A 19,977-nucleotide genomic window follows, 5' to 3' on the forward strand; every position below is an offset into this window, starting at 1 on the left:
TCTTTGCCTCTTATTACTACTGACCTCTTATTACTTCTTATTTCTTTTGAACAGAATAGGTTGGTCTACTGCATTGTCTTTTTAAGACAATAAAGAAAGGCATGGATATGATAGTGTTATTTCAGAATATTCTGGTAAAATGAGCATCTTTAAAGTTCCCATATATGGTTAAATTAATTAAGACTAAATTTGTAAATTTTTTTCTTTTTCTAACTATGTACTTCAGATCATTTGGGAAATAGTTATGTCTTATCTTCTGTTAATGGGTATAGTTAGTAGTAAATGGATTAGTTTATTGGATTGGTGAATTATGGTTGATTGAGAATTTACCAAATTATAAAGTAATCATTTAAATGACATACTTTTTTTTTACTTTCAGACTTAGCAATCTATTACAGCAGATCAGCCAAAGTAGTAATAAAACTAGAAAAAGATAAATGCTTGCCTCACCACCTCTTCCTAAATGTTTAGAAGAGGCATATCCATCCAGGAATATAGGATAGAATCATTGTTTTAAAAGTGACAGACTTGAGAACAGAACATCAGGCCTCTTTGTTTTGAACTAATATGTCTGCTCTCCTGTGATGAACATGAACTAGGAATATTTTAACTTCTTTAGAAATGCCAGTAATGAGTAAGCACCATGGTTTTATTTTTTCCCTTGGCTTTTGCGTTTTGAATTCATATTTAGTTTCATAGAAAAAGGATTTTGGAAAGAACAGATAATTTTCTAAACAAAATATGAGGTACTTCCATTTTATTGAATTGCCATGTACTTACCTATTAAGGGAGGAATGCTATTAGTGTTTTGTACTTTCCACCAAGTGTACCTTTAATCAAGAAGATTTTATTTTTATTCATTTATATATTAATATTATCTGCTTCATTTCAATAACTGTTTTACTAGTTAATTAAAACCTGTATGCTATAACTAATTGTTGTGTGCTTTTGTGAGTAGATTTCTTTTAATGGTTAATTCAATTATATATACTTCTCTAATATCTACAGTTATATGATATCCCTGTATTTACTTTCATATTCTATATCTTATATTTCATTAATGGCTATAGGAATGTTAGAGAAGAAAATATTTTTCTTTTTACTGAAATGTTTAGTATTACTTTTTTAAAGAACAGCTTTAGAGAATAATTCAACAGAGCAAATTAAGAGCAAGGATAATACAAGATCTATTGTAGTTACTTACTCTGTATATTTAATTTTTCCCGAATTCATTTCTTTGCTTTAGTTTTTTAATGCAGACATGTTACAGTTATTTAAGACCCACCAATCTATTATTTTCAAAGCCTCTTACTATCTCAAATGAGCACTATATCCCCATAATCTCTAAACTGACTTATTAGCAAGAATGTTTCTCTATGTGTCTTAACTCAGTGTTTCAAAGTACTTCATGAAATTTGTTTCCTATTTATTCATTTAATATAGTGCAGATTATATAATTCCTGTGTGTGCATCACAGTTAGCACTGAGAAGTCTTAGTTGTGATTGTTCTGTTGGTGAGCATAGACTGGATAATCTAGGTTTGTAGGGTCTTGATTATCTCCCTCTAATTTTAGAATCCACTGATAAAGGAATGCCTTGTCTTTTGTGATTTTTAAAATCATCAAATAAGAAATCTTCTGATACATTTGAGTCTGTCATTCACACCTTTCTGTATTTAAAAAAAAACCTGAATTTCAAAAAAAAGTTGAGTGAGAGAGGCGATTATATGTACTTACAAACTGATGTCTTGCCTTAACAAAGATTCTTAGTAAGATTCAAATAAGCAAATCTTGCAGTGCATTTAGATCATTATTTATAGGTGCTTGATTTGTTAGCATAAAACGTGTTATACACGAAGTTTGTCTTAAGGTTCCAGGTCAGTGTATCAGTTCATAAGTAGGTTAGCTTCACTTAAGTTTCTAATTTCTTATAGGCGTTGGGTTTAGTAGCAAACTGGATATGAAAAGTAGCTGTATATTACCTCTAAATTATACTTTTTCAATTTGTAAATTAATTTGAATTTTAAAAATTGAACTGCTTCATGGTTAAATAGATTTGTTGTTGTTTTTTTCATTTAATCAAAAGTAAAGAAAAAACTGCCCCTTGGGAGTAGATAGGAAAGGGGGGTAATTTATACAGGGATTTTTTATTTGCTTCCGTTGGTAATCAGTTCATGTAATACATACCTTTCTTTTCACGTAGCTGAATTGCATGTGGGTCTTATAAGTTTTATTTTAAGAAAAATAAATAGTTGCACTTTTATTGTTTAGAATCTGTTTATAGAAGCTCAAACAAACCTTAGAAAAAGGAAGACTTGCTCCTCTACCAGCCTTGTGCATTCTAGGACTCTGCAGACAACTGTCTCTTTTGGAAAGAGCTGTGTTTGTACAGTGACCCGTGTAATACTTGGCTGTAGCAGAGGAATCTCATTCCATTCCTTCTTCAGCAAGGGGGTGCGGTAAGGAGTTTGGCATGAGGCTTAGTCATTTCAGCTGACATTTTAGTCACTGAATAGTGCTTTGTCTTCTTCCTGCTAGAACATACTTTGCAATACAAATGTTTCAGGCAGTTGTCACTCAGCTTATGGAAACATATTAAGTCACTCTTAACTTCTGCGGGTTTTTTTTCCATTTCTGGAATCTCTGAAGCTCTGTTGACCCACTTTGGAGTAATCTGCACACATGTAGGTTAAAAAACAATCTTTCCACAACGCATAGGTGTTCTCAGAAGAATTAGAAAATATAAACACAGAAGAAAAAAACCCACCCCATACCTACAGCCCGGCATTTTTAGTGTACATACACATCTCTCTCTCTTTTCTTACAAAATGAAATTATGATGTATTTTTTAAAATCACATAATTACATGCTGCATCATAAAATTCAGATAAGAACTCTTAACCTATGAAAGGAGTTATATGGCCCTTATATAAGATATTGTAAAATAAATTGAAAGTAAGTATTAAAGTTGCTAGTTGTTACAACACCGTGTTGTTCTCAACAGGTATGCTTTATTTCTCTGCCTGCTGCTCCAGGGAGTAAGTTATCCTCATTTAATTCTCTTTCCCATAATATCCTGTTTTACTTTTCTTGGTTTCTTTAGTACCTCATACCAACGTGGGCATAAATAGTGGGAACTGTGTGTTTGTTGAATGAATTAAAGGTGCAAATTAATAATGCCAGGTTCCAGATTAATTCCTAGCAAGATCCAGGCCATTACAAACGTTAGGTTCTTTTCCCTTTTTCATCCTGAACTTAGTAACATCGGGTTCTTAAGCTTCCTAGAGGGAACTGTTTGACCCACATTTAGTGGGGTTTGTGCTTTGTCACATTATTCTTTCCTGGGCAAGGGCTGGTAGACCTTCACTGAAGCATTGATTGTTTTTCTCCGTTAATACTGATGGATTTATGCAAATCACACCTGCAGGGAAAAGCCAGGGCTTAAAGGTTAGTCAGGCATGTCTGGTGAATTACCACCCCAATAGTATAGAGGAAAAGCAGAGGCGAGCACCCTGGTAGTTTTGGCTGTGGAGCTCGTCATCCAGGTGTGGGATTCTTCCATCTCTGCAGCTCGTTGAATTTAACTTGAGACAATTTACCTAATTTTTGATGCTCAAGCAAGTTAGTAAATGTAAGCACTTAGATGGCTAGCTGGTAATAAATTGATTAATTTATTACCTTGTGATGGATAAATGACTTTGGACCAGTTATTTTAAAGCCCTAAACCTCTGCATCTGCATATGGAAAATGAGGAAAGACCACCGAGCTTACAGAATAATTGTGAGGATTAAACAACATGGCATATATAAACCTGAGTTTATATATATCTGAGTGTGCATCCAGTAAATACGAGGGGCAAAGTCAACAGCACTGAAACTATAGTCTCTAAAATATAAAACATACTGCTAGAAATACTACCATCGTTACATGAATGTACCCTTTGAATTTTAATGCTTCCAAAGGCTGTCTTGTGGGTGTGGTTTTATCCAGTTTATGTATGTTCAGATGATACTTTTGATACCCAAGGATGATCCTCTTAAGAGAGCTTATCCTTGAAAGCCCTCATTAACAATATTAGTGATTCTGGAGTGGAAATCAGAACTTGGAATCATTTCTCAGCAAAGCATGAAAACAATTTAGCAGAGTTTGCCATGGGAATGACTCTTTGCAAAGCTAAAGAAATCCCTGGACTTGAAACATGATGCTTAAAATCTGATTATGAACTTAATATGTTGTAGGAAGTTTGAAAGTCAGCTTCCTCAGCTCATTTTAAAATTGCAACAATTTTAATCGAAAGAGTTGATATACATTTAATTAAAACGATTTAAAGAGATAATCAAAATAATGAAAAAAAAATTTACTACATAAAAGCTTTCCCTTTGATCATTAACTTATGACCTAACTCTGGGCAATATAATTATAGAATTTCCTAGACCAAAACTTTGTAAGTAGTTTCTTATGTAAATACTTTTGAATATTAAATTCTTGAAGTTGTTGGAATATCCATTTTTAAACATCTACTCAGATTAAATGAAACAGACAAATGCTTGGAAATGCAAGTATATCTAAGATATAGAGGGAAAATAAAACGAGAAGGTAATAGTAACGAAACTTTTAAAGGACTTCTGATATTATATTCATTTGTTGTTTTTTTACTGTATGTATTTTTAAATGGCTTAATACTCATTATTATGGAAATATAAAGATTAAAAAGTACTTTGGTTCACTGGATTGATTTTTTATTGTCCCTCCATCTCCTTGTTTATTCTAGACCTCTTTTCTTTCTGCACATGTAATTGTATGTGTGCTTCTGTGGTTTTTGTTTTTGAAACAACTGAACAGAACCAAGGTCACATTTTATATACTTTTATAAAGATTTATGTTTTTCATTTGTTTTCTCAATTTATATATCACTGATGTTCTTCCATGTAATTATACATCTTCTCTTAAAGGTTCATCATATTACCAATTATATAATGAACCAGCTCCCCTTTTCTTCTGATAATATGGAATATGCTTATTGTCTTAACAGCACAGTGAAATTTTTGAAGTATCAAATACCTTATGCAGATCCCCAAATGTTGGGAAAACCTCACAACCAAGTTTTTCCATCTGGTCATAAAACATTCCATTGAAGCTGGGACTTTTTCTCTGGGTGCTGCTGGCTGTGTTCAGTTGCTGTCATGCTTCTGTCCAATTAGAGGCACAGCCAGTGACTCAGAGGTGTTAGAACCTGATTTTCTGGAGCCAACCTCTTTGGATTGCATACCAGTTCCACCACAAATAAACTATGTGACTTGGGGCAAGTTGATGGCACTGTTTACTCCTTTGTGAAAGGGATGATCATATTACCTGCTGGAAGATTAAATGAGTTAATATGAGAAGTGTGTAAAATAGTGCCTGACACATCATGAGTTCTATATGTCTATTTTCTGTTATAGTGTTATCATCACCGTCTTCCTTATCCTTATCACCAAGTTCACCGTGTTCCGATTGCAAATGAGTTTCCGCAAAACAACACTTGCGGCAAGTCACTGGTTTTGAAAGAGTGGATCATGTTAATAACCAATACCATGGCTTCATTTAAGTTGGAAAGATAATTTTACAACACGATTTACTCAGTTTTTAGCTGTAAGAGGTCAGAAAGGTATCTGCTGAACTATGCAGCAAACAACCGTTTGCTTAGCCATTTGCTTGACCCATGAGGAGTGTTCCTTTTATTTTATTTTACTTACTTTGACCTTTTTATTATTAAAACATGGGATATTTACTTTATTTGTGTGGCCTCAAGCTTTTAAATTTTTAATTTTTCTATATATACATATGTGGAGCAATGTAGAGGTTAGGGGCACTGACAGCTGTACAGTTGAAAATCTGCGTATAACTTTTAACTCCCGCAAAATTTAACTACTAAGAGCCTGCCGTTGACCAGACGTCTTACCAGTAACATAAAGTGATTAACACATATTTTGCCTATTATGTGTACTATTATAATACTGTATTATTACAATAAAGTAAGCTTTAGGAAAGAAAATGTTAAAATCATAAGGAAGAGAAAGTACATTTATAGTACTGTACAGTATTTATTGAAAAACATCTGCATGTAAGTGGGCCCACACACCCATGCTATTCAAGGGTCAGCTGTATGTCTATTTTTAAAAGTACTAGAATTTGCTTTGCAGATAATTTTTCTCTGCAGGACATGACTTTATATGTTTTCTTTCTTTGTTTTATGATTTTACCAACACCAGTAAATGGTACTATCTCGTATACTTAAAGTGAGAGGAAGTATAAAATTTGTGTGTACTGAAAGCATTTCTTCTGTGTCCTTCCCTAAGCGATGGAATAGCCATTTTAGAATCTTAAATGCCTTCAGCTTAACAGACTCTTACCTTATCTGTTCTCTTTTCCAGTCAGCAGTGACAGTGCAGTTTGCTGCCAACTAATGGCAAGAAGCAGTCAGGAACATTAAATGTACAGATTATGTTTTTACATTATGATTTACTGTACATAGGTTTCTAAAAGAATTAAAGGGTTTTTGATTTATTGCATATTAAAAAATGCTGCATATCAAAATGTACAGTCATTTTAAAGAGTGATTAGATCTCAGAAACCTCACCTTCTGTATCAAACTCATTTTACCACCTCTCATTGTACATTAATATTATCAAGGCAAAGTAATAAAAAGTCTGTTAAATTTATAGTAAATTCAGATGTTAAAGTGGAAACATACATGTAATTGGATTTCAGTTTAAATATTTAGCCCTAACATACGAGATTTCTTCCTGTACTCATTAGGATCTGTCAAGATACCAAGATGTTGAAGTATTAGCAGTATAGATCCTTCTAAATTTAGTATTTACTGTAAATGACATAAAAACAAATTCAAAAAAGATTTATCACTTAAAGAAGGAAGCAAACAATCTACATAATTGTATGCTCTGATGGCCGTGCTTTTCTAAAATAAAAATTTAAATAGATTTATAGAAAAATTGAGCAGGTAGTACACAGTTCCCATATCGCCCCTACCCACACACAGTTTCCCCTCTTATTTATATCTTACATGAGTATGTCTCTCTGTCATAATTAGTGAACCAAGACTGATGCATTCTTATTCACTGAAGCCCATGGTTTGCCCAGGTATCTTTAGTTTTCACCTCATGTGCTTTTTCCGGTCCAGGATCCTGTCCAGAATCCCACGTTACATTTAGATGTCATATTTTCTTATGTTCTTGTCTGTGACCATTTCTTGCACTTACCTTGTTTTTGATGAAAATCCTTTTTTTAACATGTGCCTGCTGAAAAAAATTATTTACCAAGTCCTGAACAAAAGAGAACAAAAATCCCTGCCCTCAGAGGGTTTGCATTTTAGCAGGGAGCTTATAGTCTACTTTTTAAATGCAATTTTAAGGCAGAAGGAATGCCTTATGGCAGATTAGTATTTCACATGATAATTGTGGGACTTTGGATTTTACTATAATTAGCCAAAAAAAAAAATTGAGTAACCATTTGTGGATTAATTGCAAAAGCAGATACTGTATCTCTGATGTGTAGAACATATGTCTTAAAGTGTGTATTGTTTTTATATTGAGGGAAACACTTATTTCCAAAAGAGTGATGCTGCTTATGATGAGATTATGGAATTGGAGAAGAGAGTAGTCAGACCCTTGTTGCCTACAGGGGAAATATCATCAAAGACTGTATTTCTTGTTGAAGGTTTTTTTGTGATTGACTGAAGAAACTTTTCATACAGTTGCTGACTTAAGTTTGGCTTCAGAAAAGTTTAAAATCTGTGTGGCATGTGATATATCAGAAATGAGGGTAGGATTTGCAAATTTTAGGTTGCCAGGTCGGTGCTGATCCTAAGTATTTTTGAGCTGGAATAGCTGAAGAATCTGAAACAAGGTTTTGCTGAAAGCTTTGGCACTAGGGCTTGATAGGGGACCAAGCCGTTAAACAAAGGAAATGGGGGAAATTCTAGGAAGAAAGGTGTTCTGCAGCCAGGGAAATTTGAGTCAGTTAAATTATTTTTGGCAGTGTAGTGGCTATATATAACTTTACTTTTGCCTCAAAAATTACTATGTTGAAAACACCCTGCTCTGCCACTGTCAGCTGGAGGGATGCTGGCCTTTCCTGTTTCGGGGCCATATTCAAGTTAGTCATCAATGGTGGGTAGTATGAATTAGTTATTGCTGAAAACCTTTACTTACTTTTGGACCATTTGCTTAAGCAGCTAATACTGTACCCTGTAACCTTTGAGTAAGCAGGCTATGGGAAGACAGCGCCATCAGTGCCTGTTGAATCAAATGCAGGAACATTAATGAATCCTTCTAGAAAGAAATTTTGCTGGGAGCTATATTTTACATCTCCATTGGTCAAGCTCTTTTAATTAATTACATTGGTTTGTTTTTCCTTTTCTTTCAGTCTAGTTTTTCCATTGTTTGCACATTTATAATTAGTTTCCATGGTGACATCTGGTGGTAGCTTTGAAATCCAAGAGAGTATGTTTGGAATGATAAATATTTTTACTTAATAGCTCCAGATTTCCGGCCTCTTTCAAAATTTTCCGCTTATTAACAACTTTTCCTGAAAATGTCTTCATTGTATTCTGGAAGTTGGAAAACTTGGCATTTATTGCTTCTGTCATGTTTCATTAAAGCACAGGATTGATGCCTTATAACATTGCTGGGGGGTGCATATAACACGCTTGTCTAAACTTGTCTTCTGTAATCAGAGTGTACATCCTAGAACCATGCAGCCCCTAGCTTGCCTGCTGCTTCCGCATCGTACCCTTGTGATAAGAAAGGTGTCGTCTCCACATTTTCTTCCTCATTGCTGTTTTCTCTTGCAGCCTTGATACTCTTTCCACCTGGCTGGAGGGAGTTCTGTGAAAGGCATCCAGTTGCATACTATTGTTGCTCTCTCAGGAAGTGAAAGAGGAAATCAAAAACAGGAGCAGAGATGGCAGAGAAAGAGGGAAGACAACCTGAAGGCAGGAAGGAGCCCACAGAGGAGGAGTTTGTGTTGGGGTGTTTATATGTGCCAAAGAAGATGTGGTATTATTGTGGGGTGTATTAAAGAGAAATATCTTAAAAACTAGAGTTTAATAACTATGTAGTTTTTGTTGGTTTCTTAAAGAACCATTTCAGGAAAAGTGAAATACCTCAGTGTGCAAAAAAAATTGATTTGATGTCAGTTGGTAAATGACCATGGATGGAAAGAAATTAGGGTGAGGTGGTTTTGAGAAAGAACACGGCAGGTTGATCACATCCAGTGATGGCTAGGAGTCATTATAGTTGTTTTTCTGTCTTAAAGGTATAACTGGGAGTCTTCATATTGGAAATCTAAAAATTTGTTTGTTTTACGAAGGAAACTGCTGAAGTTGCAAGCGTGCCAGCTGTGGCTTTCGGGAGAACTAGGGGAGAGAAGGGTGACAGGGCGGGAGCACAGACTTAACAGGGACTGCCGCTGCTCAGAATCCAGGGCCCCGTGCAGAACGACTGGGATTCTCAAGTGTCCCTGGTTGAGCAGGGGCCCGCTCTGGATTCCACACTTTCTAAAGTTGGGCAGATGCTTTCTACTTTCTTTAAAACCAAGGTAGTTACACTGGAGCATTTCGAAGCGGCTGCCAGTTGCAGGACTTGATTTTGAGATGGCTGAGGCTGAGTCCACTCCTGTCTCCCTTCCCAGGTTACCGGGCCATTTCCAGCTGCTCCCAACCCTGTGGCCTGCCCTTTCGAGCCTCAGGATGGAAGCTCAGTGGAGCTGGTGCTCTCTGCCTGCTTCAGAAGTGGCTTCCCGGGAGATGTGAGGGGATGCGATTTGTGACTGAGCAGACAGATTAAAAAGCAGAACACAAAATAACTTTGCATATGTACAGTCTTTTCCCACCTACTTTATGCTTTCAAAATAGGGCATAGAATTAGAATCATGCTTAGCCCCTGAACCTCTCTGTGACCAGAGTCCTTGTTGTCCTGTAAGTGTCCTTATTTCAGCAGCTGAAAACTCCTCACAGCCACTCATCACGGCAACAGCCCCCGTGGTCTCCAGCATCCTCGGTGCTGTGGGGCATGTGACAGTGATGGCTGATGGTGACATTTCTGCCTGATGGCAGAGAGCCTGGGGCCCGCCATCAGACTGTCAGGTTTATCCCGATGCCACCACATAGCGGTCACCCTTGCTGCTGCCTCTCACTGTAAGACTGGGGCAAGTTGCTTAACTTTATCTAAGCTTGTTTCCTTATTTGTAAAACTGGGATGAAAATCATACAATTTCTGTGTTCTTCGAATGACTGTGAACACATGTAAAGCACCTAATGAAGTCCTTGGCATACAGTAAATAGATACTTGCATTATTAGGCATAAATTGAAACATAAATAATCTTTGCAGTCACTATGTGATATTGTAAAAAATCTACTGCCCATGAATTCATGAAATAGGAACATCTGAGCTTCACACTTATACATATTTAATATTTTAAATTGCTAATTAATACCATCCTAGTTTTCTTCCATATTTGAGAAGAAGCACTTTGCCGTCTCACTTTTCACCTTTGTTAATAACTTCTGGAGGTTTCTAGGACCCGGAACTTCCCCTTCCAGCAGTGGCTAAGGCGTCACAGGAGGCAAGAGCTTGCTGCCAGGTCGATGAGGAGAGCCGGGCAGGTCCCGGAAGGCGTTCCGTGATTGTGCACTACCGTCTGGACACTTACAGCTAGACCCAAGGTGGAATTTGACGGAGAATAAACAGCTGTTTTTGTCTATGATTTAAGCCTCATGTTATATGTGCATTTTATATTTCTTTTTTTCCTTCCTCCCTGAGACTAGAGAAAAAACCGTTCCATCTGAACGAACGTGTAATCCAGCCCTTCTGAATACTGATGTGAAAAAAAATGGAGGAAATAGGAGGTTTAATTTGTCTTTTCAGAATTTTCACGTTAAGGTTTGTTCACTCCCCTTTTGTCACACTAGCAAGAGGACAGGCGGGATTTTGCTGGCACTAAAATCAGTCATGATGTCTGAACTCCAGCCCTGCCATTTATTGCAATCCTGCAGAAGTTACTCCTCTCTCTCCATCTGAGTTTTTCATCCATGATATTGAGATAATGACACTGCGTATGTGGGCAACTTAGATAAAAAGATTAAATAGGGTAAGGCACATAGGGCAGTTGTGGGGCCTGGCATAAATATGGAACAAATTTGTTTGTGTAATATTTGCTATTATTAAATGCCTACAAATCACATTTAAATGGACACCGTTTTACAAAGTGAACAGCCACCGCATTATTTGTTGGGTATTGGAACCGGAAAGGGGTGACTGCATGCACTCTACACCTGTCTTCTTGAATTTTTCTGACACTTCACCTATCAAGTGAATTATGTTACATTTTAATGAAACAGCAAAACATGAGAAGAACATACGGACATACTTGTTACTAGGTAGTCCTAGTGGAGAGATCATTCTGTTATTCCCTGACTTCCTTTGTAGCAGTTGATAGCAGTGATGAGAAAATAAAAACTAGAAAAGATTATTTTCCTTTGCTTACTAAGGCCACTCCTCTTTCAGACTAACAGCAGATAAAGTTTTGCCAATTTAGTGAACAGATTGCATATGCATAGACTATGTTTGGACTGAGAAAAAGGAAACCTTTTAGAGTTTATCAGACAGTTGTCTCTGCTGCATGGAGAGAGTAGTTAGCTCCTTTTTAATGTAAGATTTCTGAGGTTTTGTTCCATATTCCTGGGGGAGTATTGTCTATCTATTTTGACGATTTGCTAAGAACTAATGAAGCAATAGTGAATAATGATAATACTTCTGAATAACAAGCACTTAAGATAATTATTTCACATTTTAAAATTTAGTTAAGTTTGGTATTTACAATTTATAATAAACCTTTTTGGGAGTATAAGATATGATAAACATTCAAAATGAGTGATATCAATTACCTCTAATAAGCGAATTGTAAAGTTTATATAATGGTAAAAAAATACAGGTTTGTGTTTGGTTGAGATAAACATTTTTTCATTTCTGAGCACAGGTTAAATGGATATTTGCCATTTTTCCATAGTATTTTACATTAAATGGGAAACTTCAGTGATTCTGTAGTTGAGAATATCTAAAGTCCAACCTGGACCAAAAAGCACATTAGTTCAGAATGTTTAATGTACAAGAAAAAAATGCAGTGGGAAAAAAATTGAAAGGACAAGATTGTACCATTGAGTAAAAAGGTGGAATTTGCTTAAGAGAAATGGTTTTTTCCACTGTTCATCATCCTGAGAAGAGGTTAATCTGGGGCTTAAGTAAGGTTCTGACTGGTGTCAATGGCTAGGCCAAAACATTAATTCTTTGTAATTACATAATTCCATCTTTTATTAGTTGATTTAATAAGAAATGTGCCCTAGTTTGAGTCGCAGTTGAGGGCTCCTCTGTACCAGCCCCAGTTAAGATAGCTATTCATTTTTGTTCATTCACTTAATAAATAATTACTGGCCTTTGGGGAGGGTGCTGGGTATCCTGGTATTCAAGAAGGAAGCGGCCCCTGGCTTGTGGAGCTCACAGCGTGGAGGGAGAATTTATGTTGTTAGCACACTGGTTGGCTTACTGTGGATTAAGGCAGTTCAAAGGAACTACAGGATTTCAATACCCAAGAGACCTGAGCCATCCTTATTCTGGGCTTTGAAAGACTATACTCTTGTGTTTTCTTAACCACTATTCAAAGGGGTGTGTAAACCAAAGTAGATTTCAAGAGGTGTGCTGCTCAGCCTCTTTCTCTAAACTAGCAGCGTGGGAAGCAGGAGGTGCTGGACTGTGGGGACTCAGGTCTGGGCCCTGGCTCTGGATTGGTCTCTGGGTCCCTGATTAACCTCTAGGAACAGCGGCAGATTTCAAGTGACTGTAAATGTCATTCTGGGACAAACAAAGTACTGGGCCATTACATGATCTCTTAGTGCCCATCCCATCCCCTTGGGTTGTTTTGAGATTTCAGTGAGATAATATTTGTAAAGTGCCTGACTCTTAACTGATCATGACAAACACTTTTACAGCCAATATCACATTCCAAGTGCTGTTCTACTCATCATGTGTGTGTTCGTTTCATTTAATCAATCAATCTTCACCTTACAGCAAAGGAAACTGAGGCACAGAATGTTTGGATAACTTTCTCTGGATCATGCATCTAGGACTGACTCATGAGCCCTTGATAAACTGGAGTTGGTGCTTATGTTGACCCTTTCTCATAGTAGAAGTTTTCCTTTTTATTGTTCACCTGCTACTTCACGTTTTTCTTCTTCTTTCTCTACAGGGGTCATAGAGACTTCAGACCGACTTGACCGCGAGTCAACCTCCCATTACTGGCTAACAGTCTATGCAACCGATCAGGGGGTTGTGCCTCTAGCCTCATTTATAGAGATCTACATAGGGGTTGAGGATGTCAATGACAATGCGCCACAGACCTCGGAGCCAGTATATTACCCAGAAGTAATGGAAAATTCTCCCAAGGATGTATCTGTAGTCCAGATTGAGGTGTTTGATCCAGATTCTAGCTCGAATGACAGACTGACATACAAAATTACAAGTGGAAATCCACAAGGATTCTTTTCAATACATCCTAAAACAGGTATGTTATATGAACTATTCATGCTTCTACTTCCTTAATATGGGGCAATTGAAGAACTAATTTTCTTAATTTGCCATTTTTCTTTAGTTTTCAGTAAATCATTTTCCTTTTGAATTATTCAAAACAGGCTGATTTCCAGTTGGAAATTTAGTCCAAAAATTTTTTTTTCCTTCCCCCTTTGAATTTGTTTTTATAAATTTTCTGACATGGCTCAGTAGACTTTTACTTCCAGGTTAAAAAGCAAATAGCGTTGTGTTAGTAATAGCTCCTAAATCAGTGAGATATCTTAAACTGACTAAAAATTCAGTTCAACTGCTGCTAAGTATTCTAATTTTCTTAACTCTGCTTCTTATGGAGAACATCACAGGAGCCTATTTCACAACTCATAGTAGTTTTTCCAGTGTTGGTTTAGGATTTTCCCACAGAGCACTGCTCTATCTCTGCAGGCGGCAGGAGTCAGGATGAAACAGTTTTCCAGGTGGGAGCAGTTACTTTCTGGGACCAGTGCCTTAAGTTTTCCTTCTGTTTTCTCCACTCAGCATCTGACCACCTGCTTCTATGCAGGTAGCTCCTTGGCTTCCAAAATCCTTATAAACTTTTAATCTTTGTTCTTTTACATTTGATGACACATCTACTTTTTTCTTAGTTCTTAGTTCTCTTTTGTATTATTTCACCAAAAAAAAGAGGCTCGCTGTAGCACTTGTCTGTGTAGCGAAAAGTGAGCTATCCTTTTTGCGAGGAAAACTGCACGTGCACTGCTGTGCTCCTTGATTTCTTGATGGGAGTTGAAGCAAGCCTTACCATGGGACATTGAGAGGACAGTTTATTTGGAGGAAAATAAAACTTCACATCAGATGGAGCATTGCCTTTAAACCCAGGGATATTTTGGTGATTTGATGCTTTTCAGTAGAATCGAATTAACAGAACACAGAGCATTCTGAAGAGGGAGAGGCACTGTAATTTACACGCCTCTGCTTTATCTTTATTATGACTTTCCTAAGTCTAGGGGAAGTGGCTTGCCCAGTTACTGCATTGTCTACTTGATGTGTTAACTAACATACAAAGCCAAAATTGAAGCATTCTCAGCTTCTTTACTAGTCTTTGTTGCCCCCTTTTTTATGCCGTTCTTATCTCATAATTTTCTTTGCTGAACTTATAAAGGAAGCAATTCTTAAGTTAGAAAGAAGGTTTGAGTTCAGTATCTGTACGGAAATGCCTGCACAAAGATACCTGAAGGAGATTGCGTGTTTCTAATATATTTTCTGTTACAAAGATGATGAAACGTTAAGTGTTTTAAACCTCTTGTCAGCATATTTCAACCTGATGTTCATAGAAACTGTCTTTCTTGTTTGTTGAAAGTAAACATACGTTCAAGATTTGTTTTGAATATATAGGATTTACTTTTGCTTTGAGATGATTATGCTCTAATTCTTTGGCCAGATTCTGATGTGTTCCTCTGATAGCGAATAGGAGTGCAGTTTGGGTCTTTAGAAAACCAGTAGTTGATTATTAGGAACAATTGAGCCATAAACAAATTTAATTATATAGGAGAGAAACAAGATCTGAGCATTTTTCCCCCTTTGGAAGCTTTAGGGGCAGGTGCAGGACCCTGAACTGAAAAAGCTGTGGAATTCAGAGATTATACAAGAAACGACAACTTGAAATGGCATCTGTAAATGATTAATAAAAGGCTTGTTTAAGCAGTCTAGTTGTATACTATTTTTGCCGCATAAGTGGTGACCAAGTTCAACTTCATTTTTGTGAAACAAGATAAAAGAGAACTAAGGGCTAAGAAAAGTAGGAGGTACTGTCAAATATAAAAGAAGAAAGATTAGAAGTTTATAAAAATTTCAGAGCAGGATTTTGGACACCAGAAACTAACTGTCTGGAAGCAGGGGTGGGTCATAGACCTTGAAGGATGGAGAACTCTAGATGTTAAAGCCTTGAACTGGTAACCTAAGAACATAACTACCCCTATTTTTAAATTGTTTGTTGAATTAGATTTAAAAGATTTTTGTTTTTCTTATGTCTTCTGTCTCTGCTAGATGAGCTTAAGTCTTCTGTGAAGAGACAACCAAACAAACATTAAATGTCCTTTGAATGTCTAAGCAAATACTATAGGTCTGGGCATAATGTATATTTGAGAAGAAGAAACAAGGAAATTACATAAGTCAGAGATGTGGGAGCCTTGAAACTTGGTTATCTCTGGGACCTCTGAAATGATATCATTGCCATGGTGTTATGTCTTGTAGAAAGGTGGCTACTATGGTGTAGCCACTGCCTTTTACATCTCTCTGTTGTGGCAACTCTCAGGAAGAGATGCCTACTGAAAATTCTTGCCTATCTTCAGGGACATTGAGTCCCCACCAGGAGTCCACAGTGAGCTTCCATCGCTCTGAGTGGGAAGCACGCACATCCTCCTGATGACAGCAGAAGAAAATTCCTAAGGGGTGCAAAGAGATTTTATTTTCTTGAAATTGAAGGCAGATACCAGTGGAGAGTAACTGTAGTTAGTACACAAGAATATTTGTTGTGATGTATATTTTAAACTTTATGGTTAGTAGAGAAATCTGATCATTCCTCAAGTCATCTAATTCACGTCGCCAAAGACCAAGAAATAACCATCAGCATGGACCTTATTAAAGAGTACAGGAAATACAGTTTCACAAGGTCTGTCTCTAGATGATTCTGTCCCCCAACTCAGCAGACACTTGTGTAATGTTTCCAAGTATAATGTTTCAAACTGTACATCTTCCCCAAAACATTGAAAGCAGACTTATTTTTGGTAGGTAGGTCGTTATTATTGGGGGCCACATTGCAAAAGCTGATGAAAGACACTCTGGTAGGAGAACATTCCCATGATTTACTCACCCATACGAGCACCTGGAGACCCTAAATCATGTCATGTAATTGATGGCTGAGTGATAAAATCACTGGGCTAGAAACCAGGAGATCTGGGCAGCAGTGAGGCTTACCTCTGGGATATCGGGGAAAACTGGCTTCCAGGTCCTTACATTTTGTGGCTAGCAAGGAGCATTTTTGCACACCGGTTGAGGCACGTCTCCAGAGTACAGAGCGCTCAGATCCATTTATGGAAGTCGACACCTCCTCTCCCCCTTGCCTGCGTTTGCATTCACTCTATCATCTGTGCCTACGCTAACCAGGATTTCGGTAGATGGATGCATTTGTGCATCTCCCCTGGATAAACAGATCTGATGAAGTTAAATGAGCCTGACGATGATCGAAATGTCCAGCAGAGTTGGGAAGCCTAAATTCGCTGCCATTCAAACTGTGTGTTTACACATCAGCTGTTTCCTGAGCTTTTGTCTGTATATAGCACATCGAGAGATGCTTTGAAAGTTGTAATCCACCGAAGTAAGATGGCGGAAACTCAAGTAGAGAGACTGTGCCCACCAGCTCTGATCAACACCTCTGGGAAGTGGGATAGACAGACAGGGTAGGTGTGATTAGCAGGTCGAGGCCCCTTGGAACAGTTCTGGGCTGATTTTAAAGGCAGTGAAAGAGGTGTAGGGGATATTCCTCACACTGGGTGACAATTTGGAGTTGTGAGTATTTGTGGCCAAGAGATACAGTCAGATGAGTGTATGAGTGGTTACGCTTGGTGGAAAACCTTAAATACCAAATTTGGGGGAAAGGATAATATTTGTTATTTTTATAAATAATGACCTATTTTTGAGTCTACATGCAATCCCTTGGGACATTTTGTATAAATTTCAATCGGATAAACTCACTAAGTCATTTTGGAGGGGAGGCAAACATGTCCACAAAGACCTTTTTCTCCTTTTATTCATATACTATGACAAAGTATTTAAAAAACAAAACAGAACAAAAACTTTCCTAGGACTGGACTTGATAATATGAATTTTGGGTTCTAAAGACAGGTTTAAATGAACATTTTGAAGATTTACCTTCCAGCTGCAGTGTTTGTGCTGCTTAGCTCAGAGTGCCAGAACTGTTCTTCTGCCTCTCAGACAGCTCTCATCATATTGTTTGTAAGTAGGGGGGCAGGGTTTTCTTTTCCACGGTTTGCAAGCAAATGTGATTTTATCTAGTCTCCCTTTCTGCTACACACACTTTTCTTGACACCATACATATTTTATAACATTTTTTGGTTATGTCCAATATCAGGGTAAATTTGCTTCTTTTAACATAATTTGTGCGATTGCTCAGGCTGGGGGAGAGACAAGAGCCTGGAATGTCAGATCGCCTTGACAGCCCGACTCCTGCGCACAGACCATCTCGGCCTCGCTTGTGGAATGTCAAGGACAGAGAAGAAGGGGAGTCCCCAATAATAGGGGTCGGTTTATTATCCACAAGTAACCTGAGGACACTGAAACCACCCTAGCAAAGTGTCTTTTTAAGTCAATGTTATCCATTTGAACTTCAGAGGAATGATAGGCTCCTTATCGTGAGCAGGTACTTTTCAGAGTGTTACTTTTAGGCATGTGTGTGCTTTATTCTCATATCTATATTTGGTATTTTCCAAGTTTTGGACACAAAGCCAATATTGATTTTTTACTTTTAAAAAGTTTTATTGAAGTTTAATTGGCATACAGTAAATTGTGCACACCTCACGTCTGCAGTTTGGGAAGATTTGGCATAGTTGTGCAACTGCAGAACCATCACCACAGTCAATCAGTGAACAAATCCGTTGCTCCCCAAAGTTTCTCCACCTCTTTGTAGTCCCCCCTTCCATTCCTCTCTGTCCCCTTCCCCAGGCAGCCACTTGACCTGCGTTTGGTTACTATATGTAACTTTTCATTTCCTAAAATTTTATATAAATGGATTCTTATGCTATATACTCTTTTTTTGGTAAAGCTTCTTGCACTTCACATATTTACTTTGTCATCTGTATATTTTATTTTCTGTATTCTCGGTGCTCTGATGTTCTAGGACCTCACTGACTGGACAGAGATTGCCCCTGTCAGGGCCAGCCAATTCTTAGAGCTGGTAAAGACTCACTTTCTGTATACACACGAGCCAGTCCAGCACCCATACTCGGAACTATCTTCTTTAACCAGCCCCTAACTCCCCTTCCCTAACCATCCCGGAGCCTAGTACCAGACAGCGAGGGCCAGCCCCTGTGCCCTAGGGCCCACTGAAATAATTCACAGACTAGCCACTCCCAAACCTGCCTCTGCTGCCATGCCTTGCCTTTTCTGTGCCAACCACAGTAAAGCTTTTGCCCATGCTTTGTCCTTGGTCCTTCTGTCACCTGTGCTGCCCTGGTGCAACCCTGCGTGGCCCTGTGTGGTGTGGCACAGCATGTCCCCTCTTCCTGGGAGTTATATCAAATTATCTTTCAGTGACAGTTGTCTCTGATCTGTTGCCCTTACTGTACCTGAATAATGAAACCTACATTTTAAAACACTTTGATGCAGTTTCTTTCACTCATAAAAAAGAATATATGGGTTTTTTCCTCATCCTCTTAAACAGGTGGCAGCATAGTATACACAGCAGTGTGTATCTTGGGTTTCTCCCTTAACGGGATTAGACGCTATGCTTTAGAAAAATGCCTGTTAACAGCCATTGATGGATTTGCCACATTATTATAGGAATATATTTGTGTGTCTGTGTAACTCTCACCACCCACTTCGCTGATCCACTGATTTTTATACTGCCTAGTACAAATATATTATTTTTTATCTTCTCATTCATTGATGTCCATCTTCCTGTTTGGGAACAGATGCACTGAGAAAGAATTTTGTTTTATGGTTAAAAATAAAGTCATCAAAAATGTTTAGGTAAAGTAGAGACATTCTTTTGGGGTATATTTGTATGTTTGTGATTTGTGTGTCTGCATGTGCATCTTTAAAGGGTTTAGGCTCTTTGACAGTTACACATCTGTTTTCATCCACATGAAATTTTAAATGGCTTAAAATGATTTTGAAGCTCTTAGCTTGTCCTTTACCAGTTCTGTTAAAATTTTGCCTAATTCAGAGTCAGATCCTTACTCCGATCTCTGCTCATTACTGGACCTGGAGCACATTGCACTGTTCGGATCTTCTGAGTACCCCTGGCTGTCTCTTTGGGCTGGTCTCCATCAGGCTGTCTCATGCCTGTAACTCTGAGAGTTGAGCTTGAAGGAGACAGCCAGAGAGGAGCCAGCAAACCTGGGCTTCCCTTCTGTCTTACTCTCTGATCTTCCTTGTACCACTTTTTTGCCATCTCTTGACCTCACTTTTAAAGATAAGGCTGGATCAAAACTTTGATTAGGAGTTGGAGGGACAGTGACAACTGTAGCTTATGTTCATTCCATGTAAGGTATTACAAGCACCCCCACATACTCTCTTAACAAGGAACCCTGAGAGGGGTAAAGACTAGAAATACCGAGAGTCTGCT

General features: G+C 37.7%; 1 protein-coding gene across 10 annotated transcripts in view; it reads left to right on the top strand.

Annotated features, from left to right (window-relative positions):
- FAT1 (FAT atypical cadherin 1) overlaps positions 1-19,977 on the top strand; it is a 116,721-nt gene that overhangs the window by 42,980 nt on the left and 53,764 nt on the right. For all 10 annotated transcript variants that reach the window (XR_012124019.1, XM_073219122.1, XM_073219123.1 and 7 more), the window contains exon 3: positions 13,300-13,614. Coding sequence is in view for 9 of the 10 variants with exons in the window: in XM_073219122.1 (XP_073075223.1) it covers positions 13,300-13,614 (315 nt within the window). In the remaining variant the exon portion in view is untranslated. The remainder of the gene's footprint in view (positions 1-13,299; positions 13,615-19,977) is intronic.

This window comes from Manis javanica, chromosome 12 (genome assembly GCF_040802235.1).
Source record: "Manis javanica isolate MJ-LG chromosome 12, MJ_LKY, whole genome shotgun sequence".
In the NCBI taxonomy this organism is placed as follows: Eukaryota; Metazoa; Chordata; class Mammalia; order Pholidota; family Manidae; genus Manis; species Manis javanica.